General features: G+C 41.0%; 1 protein-coding gene across 1 annotated transcript; it reads right to left on the reverse strand.

The window, feature by feature from the left end:
- Positions 1–252: 252 nt before the first annotated feature.
- Positions 253–6,672, reverse strand: pdcd7 (programmed cell death 7). Its single transcript, XM_008298427.1, has 5 exons — positions 5,556–6,672; positions 4,771–4,909; positions 3,652–3,879; positions 3,480–3,567; positions 253–992 (listed from the first exon to the last, which is right to left on the reverse strand). Exons 1-5 carry the CDS (start codon positions 6,564–6,566, stop codon positions 848–850), a joined length of 1,611 nt encoding a protein of 536 aa, XP_008296649.1. The 5' UTR covers positions 6,567–6,672; the 3' UTR covers positions 253–847.
- Between the last annotated feature and the right edge of the window lie 2,183 nt (positions 6,673–8,855).

Consider the following 8,855-nt stretch of genomic DNA (forward strand, 5'->3'; position numbering starts at 1 on the left):
AAAGTGATGCAACTAATTCAACACAGGAGCAGCCAATTGGTGTGAGAAGCTATGCATTCGGTGAATTAATTATGACTGCGATGAATGTGTTTAAGTAACTGTAGTATAAAGACACCTGTACCGAGAAGGTCCAGTCAGTGGTGAATCAGTACCCCAGACTATAACTACACCATGGAGGGAAAAAAGACACTCCAAACAACTCTGTAAAAAGGTTGTTGAAAGGCACAAGTCACAGGATAAATACAAGAAAACTTCCAAGTCACTGAATAGTTTAATAGATCACATCACAGGTTTATTACCTGCATACATCCAGAGAGGAAAGTCCTTTTCTTGTTCAAGGTAATGTCATTTCAAGAAACTATGAATAATAAGTATAAAATTCAGTGATAGAGCTTCTACACTGAAATATTAAAGTCTTTGAGTCTGTTGCACTGCAGGAGAAGGCATGTTCTCTTGCCTGGGAGTTGATATAAATGTAGCCTTCACATTAACACCATTCTGCAGCACATTCTGCTAAAAAGTAAAAAAAAGTTTTAGCTTGTGGTTTGTATTTCTTTAAAGCAACCAGAATCATCTTATGTAGGGCTAAGCCAAGGGTGCCAGAACAGTGCTGGTACAAAATAGTGATGGGGGATTGCTTTGGTGGAACATTTGTAAGCAAAGGGCACTGTCATTAATATGGCTATTTCACCAAAAAAACTAGCAAGACTGCATTGCTGCACGGTCCAAATCCAAATGTGCTCAGTGTACAAACTTCCACTAACAGTGAATGTGTTTGTCATCTTCAGCTGGGTTTACACAAAAACACAAGTGTATTTCAGGCTGTAGCTGACACAGAGTACACGAGTCAGAGGCTGTAACAGTCAGTGTCAGCAGTCTGCAGGGCAGAGGCCCAGGCCTGGTCTGATGGGGGGTCTGGCAGGATCCAGCTCTGAGGAATTGATGAACCATCAGGATGATCTGCTGCAACCACAAACATGTCCCATTCTCTCCTGTAAAAAACACAAAATACAGTTGTATCCAGGGTCCTGTTTCACTGCAGACATGCTCACACACATCAGTAAGAAAAGTCATGTCTGAATTCAACTGGATCTGGGCCACTGTAGCCACGTTTCCATCAAAAGAGTGCAAATGTTAACTGACTTTCCTGACAATGTGACTGCATGTTTACCTCCCGCTTCTACTGCAGTGTGCATTTTAGCTGGTTGGTTGATTGAGAAAAACAACTGGTGGAGCCAAGCAACGAGTTTCAGTAATGAACTGAATTCTGTTATTGGCTGACAGACTATTGGTCAATATGAAATAAAGGAATAATCAGTAAACAAGGGCGAGAGGAAAAAAACTATAAAATTACTAAACAGACTTCATTAGAAAAATTTTTGCATGTTGTATTTTTTTCATTTTTATAAAACTAAACATCAGACTTAGATGTGAACACCATCTTCCAAATTAATGGACGTGTCACATGTCCCTACAGTGCGTTTTTCAATTTTCCAGCTCAAAAAAAAAGTTCCCAATTACCATGACTGCTCTAAATGCACGGTTTCACTGTGAAAACCAATGAGCGGCTGCTGTCCCTGCCCCCTTCTGGAAGAAAACTCCTTCGTCATCTCTGTGACATCACAGAGCATTACAACTGATCGCATGGCTGTTGACACCAGGAGATCAGACAGGTGTACTACGAAGCAAGTTGTACCCAGCCAGGCTTTCTTTGTGTAAATTGGCTTGACAGAAACTAAAGCCCCATTCAGAGATAACAGGTATCACAAAGGTGGTTATCAACTGTCATTCACAGGAATGCTGATAGAAAACTATGAATCATGTGTTATTATATTTATTTTACTGGACAATGCAGCTGCTTATTTCTAACTGACAGCTGCACATTAAAAGTGATAAACTTCAAACTTAATAAATTTAAACATGATCTTGTATTGAAGTGCATTTAGGTCTGACACTGTCCCATAATGCAGGATATCACTTGAATTTTTGGCCAAATCAAAATGAAATGAATGTCATTAATTGAACATTCTCTCTAATAAATACCAGTAGAAGAATACATTTTCTAATCTGTGTTTTATCGGCTGCAGTAACACCAGTGTAAAAGGACCAAACATAAAAACACATTAATGTGATTTCTTTATCACCAACTAAATACATGTCTGGTTCCCATGGCAACACAATGCATGCAGTGTGCAACACTGTGACTACATGGCTTCATTCAATAAAACACATTCCCTCAGCTGAGAATCTGTATCACTCAGAGAATTGCCAGGAATCAATTTGGTAAAAAAGGAGACGCTCCTTTCAGTCGATTTAAATCCTACACTAGTCTGAACATTACCTAACATTACCAGGTTAGCTTCAAAGCATCAGTTACCATGGAAATGTAGCCAGGTTAAAAGACAGCCACCTTCATGACACCGAAAACTCTGGCTTTAAGCTCAGCATACCTCATCAACCCACTAATCTCGCTTCGTAGCACAGCGCTCTGGAACTTTCATTATTTCAAACTTTCTCTGAGTGAATATTTGACACGGAAAATGGAAATATTGTGGTATTCACAGTACAGCTGTATTTTTAAACATTTGTGTACAATGAGTTTGCCAACAACAATGCGGTTTTAAAATCAGTAGTTTAGCTGTAGAGTTGCAGTTGAGAAATGGCTCTGAAGTGGCTGCTGGTTGACATGTAGTCTTAATGGGCTGTCAGTACTCCATACGCATTGTCATTTGACAACAGAAAAATACATCCATGAGAACAGCTTTGTTTGGAATTTGGCTGTATTAAAATGCAGCATATATGTGCACAGAGAGCAGGTGAGAAGCAAACAGATGAACAGTACTTTACTGGTTTTCATCAGAGGTTCCACCATCTCTGAATGTCCTTCAGCATTAGTTTCCACAGGGCATCTGACCAGTGGGCAGTTCATCATACTTAATCATCGCATTAGTCATATTAGCGCCATAACGCACAAACATTCAAGATTTCCTACTTTTGCGGTGACATAACCATCAAAAATAAAAGTAATTCACTGGGTCTTTAGTTCCTCAGATGCTTGTGTTTACTCTTGCAGCCAACAGCAGAACATTTGGTGCACTTTACTCAAGGCTCAGACATTTTAGACTTAGCAGAAGCAGATGTACAAAGTAAATAAACCTGGTGGACACAGCTGACTGTTCTGATGGGCTCACCTAGAAGAAGCTAGGGGTGGGCTTTTACAAAGCGTGAGCAAAATGACTATTGGTTAGTTTGGTCTAAGGTAGCACTTGGTTTGGATTCTTACTGGACTGTAAAGTTATAGGCTATATTGAGGAATGGCTGGAGTGAATGTCTTCACATCTTAACAGCTCTTGGTTTATACCTCCAACTTCATAACAAGCACAAAACACAATCAAAATGGATTTTCACCAGTTGGACCCTAAATATACAAACTTAGTGAAACTCATGAACATGGGTGACAAAGTGGAACGAAGACAAACCTGACTTGTATCAAAGCATACTCGGAGTGCTCAGCCTGTCTGTAATACTCCGTGAAAGGCTGCAGGACACAACCAGCTGGAAGCTCCTCTGTTAAACAAAAGGAAAAAGCAAATCAGCACCAGTGTTGGATAAAACAACACTATTATTCAGTCACACTAAACAAACCGTTACCGCCAAATAGCATGGAATCCACAGTGCGTTTCCTCTGCAGCTGTCTTTCTTTCTCCTTCTTCACTCGTCTCCTCTGCTCTCTTCTCCTCTCCTCCTCCTGCTCTCCTTCAAGCATTACCATCAGAGCTTTCTCCTCTGCTGCATAAACTGCTGTCCTCCTCTTCATGACACACCTTAGCTGCTGCAGTCTGCTGCTGAACGCCTGGTCACACTGCTCAGTGACGACACCTGACGTGCACAGACAGAGAAGGATGGGTACCGAAACCAGGAGATACTTAGATGATACTGAAGATCAGAGGAGTAACAAGCTCTGACATAATCAGTTCTACACAAAATTTCTTGGCCAGAGACGACGCCTTCGATGAAGATATACGAGTGGACAGGTGAAACCTTTGAATAACTTCCAAGTCCAAGTTAGAGATCTGAAAGAGCTGACAGATTTTAATTTTTTTTGTGGAAAAAGCAAAGTTAATTGAAGTAAATGTGAATAATACTATTTTGATTTTAATAGCACTTTTTGTCCTTTTGCTTTAAAATAATAAATTACACTTAAAGTTGTTGAGGGGTTTCTGTCAGTCTACTTAAACCACTTGCCACCTCACGGTGCAAGACATTTAAAACACTTATAAAATATCAGAATTGCACCAACAGTCTCTCCTTTAGTTTTAGTATAGAATCATGTCCACTGTGTGAATCAATAAGTGAACAATATAGAAACCCTCCCTACCGCCCACACAGCATGTGAACTATAACAGCAATTAATCCCAACTTAGAATCCTGTCATTAAGTGCTTGTACATCACTTGTTTGTCGAATTTTACTGAACAGGCAGTAGTACTCAGGCAAGTGATGTGAAATATATCAGGGGATTCACTGAGAGTAGAGCTGACTGTCTGATGGTTGGTAATTAAGACTTCAATAACAATAGTTTTAAGATCCTTCAGTGGTGCTGCCTGAGAGAAAAGAGGAAGCAGTCTTCTTTCCTCACTGTCAGAACATTTTAAACTTTTTATGTTGACAGGTGAAGCCTGCAGTGTTTGCTAAAATGCCTTCATGGTTCACTGCCAACTGTGTGGCTGAAAACAAGAAGTCGTCAGCTGAATAAGACACAGACTCTCACCTTTCCTTGATGCTGCTTCTTTCCTGAGCTTGCGTAGCTTCTCCAGGGATCTCAGAACGTCTTGCATCCTTTTCACATCTGTTTGCTTCTTCCTCACCTCACACAGCACAGAGTCTGCAGCAAGCTTCAGTTCGTGCTCCTGGGTCACACAATTGTAATACAACTCCTTATCATCTTCGTCATTCTTATCATCTCTTTGTGGCAAAATCCTCACATTAGGCTTCATGACTATCCCGTTACAATAATACAAACAGCATGTGATGTTTTGAGAAAAGCCGTTTGTGTTTTTCATTTGGATCATTATAGTCCAGTAAAATGGAGACACTGGAGAAACATAACACATGTTTTTATCTGAAGATCTTCATTGAAAAATGACATTAAATTAACCATTTCAACATTGTCAATGTCTGCACTGCTCTCTGCACAGCTCCATTCCCATCCACAGCACTGAGATTTATTAAAATCCAGAAAAACAAAACCAAAACTATCTCCATTAATGAAAACTATTAATAGGATGTTTTGTAACTGAATCACAGAAGTAACACAGTATTACCTGAAGCAAACTGTCCTTTCAGAACAAAGTATTAGGGTCAAATCCAAAAAAATGAAGCAACATCTGGATTTCCCTCTAGACATTTATTTTATTGGTTGATTCATTTCTTAGTCGAGAAAATGTGCTCAAGTCAGCCAACATTTTCCTGACAGAGTTTTTTTAATCATATGTCTGGATTTGCTCATCAGCTTGTTGTGGTGCTAAAGGCTAACTGCAGGACTGGCGTTCTTACCTTCTTCTTCTCTTCCACCTGCCTTATCTTCTTCATCCTCCATATATCTATAGCGGCATCTTTGTCAGAGCTGCGCTCCTCTGCGTCTTTCTTTTCGATCTGCAGCTTTCTCTTGGCTCTCATTCGCCGGGCTCTCCCCCGAACAATACGGGACAATTCAACTTTCAGACGATCTAAACACTCGGCGTCACTGAGGAGGCTCACGTTGTCCTGCAGCTCTCTCCTCACATGTAAAGTCGTTAAATATGAGTCTGTCCACACACCGTCGTCGTGCACGCTTTCTTTCAGCGACTGACAAGCCTTTTCCAGCTGTGAGACCAGCTGAGCTGCCCGGTGCAGAGCCGCTCTGAGGACGGAGACAGAACTGAGTTGTGATTGTTGGGTCTGGATGCTCCTGGGGGCCTTCCCCCTGCTCGGTAAGAACCGTCGGAGCCACTGTGTGTCGTGCCTTCTCTGCAGGGTGCTCTCATCCTCCGGCTGTGTTGCTGCCAGACTGCCGTCACAGTCCTGCCGCGGGGTCGGACCAAGGGGGCCGCTGAGGTGGACTCCCGCCTCACAGCGGTCCTCATATCGTTTCTGGTTGCAGTCTGACACCGACTCACAGTCAAACAAGGGAGTCGGAGGAGCGGCTCTGCACTGAGAGAAAGTCTGTAACGTTGACACTCCGGGGCTGCTGTATGCGTTCACCGGAACGGGGAGGGCCCTACCCGAGAAGTGTGGGGGGAACGGGCAGCCGAAAGGAGGAGGAGGGTTTGAGTGGTCAAACTCGTACGGAGGGTCAAAACGCGGCCCTCCGAAACCCGCTCCTTGTGGAGGGGGTGCGGGAAAATTGCACACGGGTCCGTAGGAGTGACCGTCATAAGCCGGTGAAGGTGTCCACGGTGGAGCAGGGTGTTCCTGCCCGCTGCCCGGCCGCGGTCTGTTAGCGGTGTACGGTGTCGGCATGTAGCCACCGCCGAAGACAGGAGGCTGCTGAGTGTCTGGGAAGGCGTGCTGGTACGTGCTGTCCATGTTGTGGCCTCAAATCACAGAACATGTACTGAACTCACTTTACAGCGATGTTTGCGAAAAGGTCCACCTGAAACTACATGTTGACAGCCGCCATGTTCCTGTGACGTCATTCTTCCTCGAATTTTAGCGGCGTTTGTCACACCAGCCTCAGAGGCATTAGCGCCTCCTGCTGGACTGCAACGTGCGGCCTTGACTGTATACATTTTGGGAGTGTGATAAAATCAAGGAATTCGGGAGGGAGGTGACCAGCCACATCAGATCCAAACTCCACTAGACTCTAACATGACACTGCTACATTTATATCCGCCAGATCTCAATCTGAGACCCAAACAATAGCAATGTACTGATTTCTCAATATTGCAAGCAAATCAATCAATCAAATCGATAAATAGCTTTAAACAGGAAGAAAACTTCTGCACCTACAATTAGTGCCTGAATAAAGAATATGGCACAATGTATGTCAATGGAGGGAATAACATATTTTAAAAGACAAATTGGAAGTCTACGAGGATATTTGGAAACCATTTGGTGATTTCATAATTATTATTTTATCTCTTTAATTGTATGTATTCATAATTGTTTTCTTGGTTATTATTTGCATTTTTACTCTGTATGGTGCCAACAAACGGTTTATTTCTTTGTACTCAGGACCATGATGTGCACTACATTCATACTATCTCCTAATGAAATAGAGGCTAAGAGAGAGAACTTGGTTCTGTGTGTGGGAGGGGTGGATTGTGTTTGTTAAAGAAAAAAAGAAAAATGTAACACATAGCAAATGCTTTTCTCTGTATGAATGCTGAAAACAAAACAAAACAAAACAAAACAAAACATTGGGGGAAAAAAGCTTTATTAATAAAAATTGCTAAAGATTGAATATGATTACTATTATTATTTCTCAGCACTCACTTCAGTGTGATTTAAATAGTGTCTATGGAAAATACAAAAGCTTTAATTTAAAGAGTGCAAGGCAGAAATACAAAAATGTTTACTCTTTATTGCCAGTCACACATTACAGGTTTTGGCCACATGGCTGATGATACAGGTTACTCTTCACTGATTCCTATAAATAATTGACAACATGTGACAAAATAATGTATACCACTGACATACTCTACCTCGTATTAATGTCTCTGTAGTAATAAATCATGCTGTTACAGTATAACAAAGAGCAAAGGGCCACATATGAAAATACTCTATCTTTGAATGACAATGACATTACATTTTACAGGGCTTTATTTTGAAGGGCAACATCAGACTGGACAGATTTTGAGTGAGTTACACTCTCGTGACCGCCCGTCATTCAGAGATGAGCTTGGTCTCTGGAAACAGGTGGCTATCTTTAAAAATCGATCTACATTTTGAGGCAGCATAGCTCATATATGCTACTTTACAAGTCTTTAAATGACCAGTGTCTGCAAGGAAGGAAAAAATGGGGGAAATGCTCTTTAAAAATGAGGAGGGTCAAGCTTATGTTGATGTAATGGGTTAATCTGTAAGGGCATAGTAGATCACACCCTACAGAAACATTTACATGATTGTTGGAAACATAATGCGTGCTTTTATGTGTGTGTGTGTGTGTGTGTGTGTGTGTGTGTGTGTGTGTGTGTTTGTTTATTTGGATGGATTGGAAAAGGATAAGATGCTAAGTATAAACCTATGTAATCCAAAACTATGCCCCACTGTTCAGTTATTAGTCATATTACCTTGGAGGTCACTATGGCATCATCATTAGCTAGGAATCTGCTGTAAAAATAATAATAATAAAAAAAGAAACTTAAACTGGTAGCAAAGTAGACAATTACATGGAATCCTATTAACCAACACTGACACAAAATATTTATATTAATGGATGGTTCAAAAGAACCAGAGACTGGAGGCACATCCTTCCTTCTGATTTTGCAGTGATAAAGAAAACATCAGATCATCTTTAAGTGTGCACAGCTGAATTACTTGAAAATTCAGTTTCCGTCTTCTGGTTGGTGCAGTTTTACAGATCATTCTAACTGTTGTGAAGAGTCCAAAAAAATCAGGTGTGAACATCTCAATTCCAATCAACTCCTTTCTATTTAGGATTAGTAGAGATAGTCTATACATGTCTTAACATCAAAACCAAAGCTGGATTGGAAGTAAAAAATACATTTAAAAAATGTGGTTTCCAAAACACCCAAATGCAACAGGACCGGACATATAGGCTACATAATATATCTGGTCCTGTTGCATTTGGGGTTGGAGATTAATCTTAATAAGAAGGATCTTGAGTTAAACTGAATTCTTTTTACAAAGGGT

This window comes from Stegastes partitus, unplaced genomic scaffold (genome assembly GCF_000690725.1).
Source record: "Stegastes partitus isolate 25-593 unplaced genomic scaffold, Stegastes_partitus-1.0.2 Scaffold1317, whole genome shotgun sequence".
Taxonomy (NCBI): Eukaryota; Metazoa; Chordata; class Actinopteri; family Pomacentridae; genus Stegastes; species Stegastes partitus.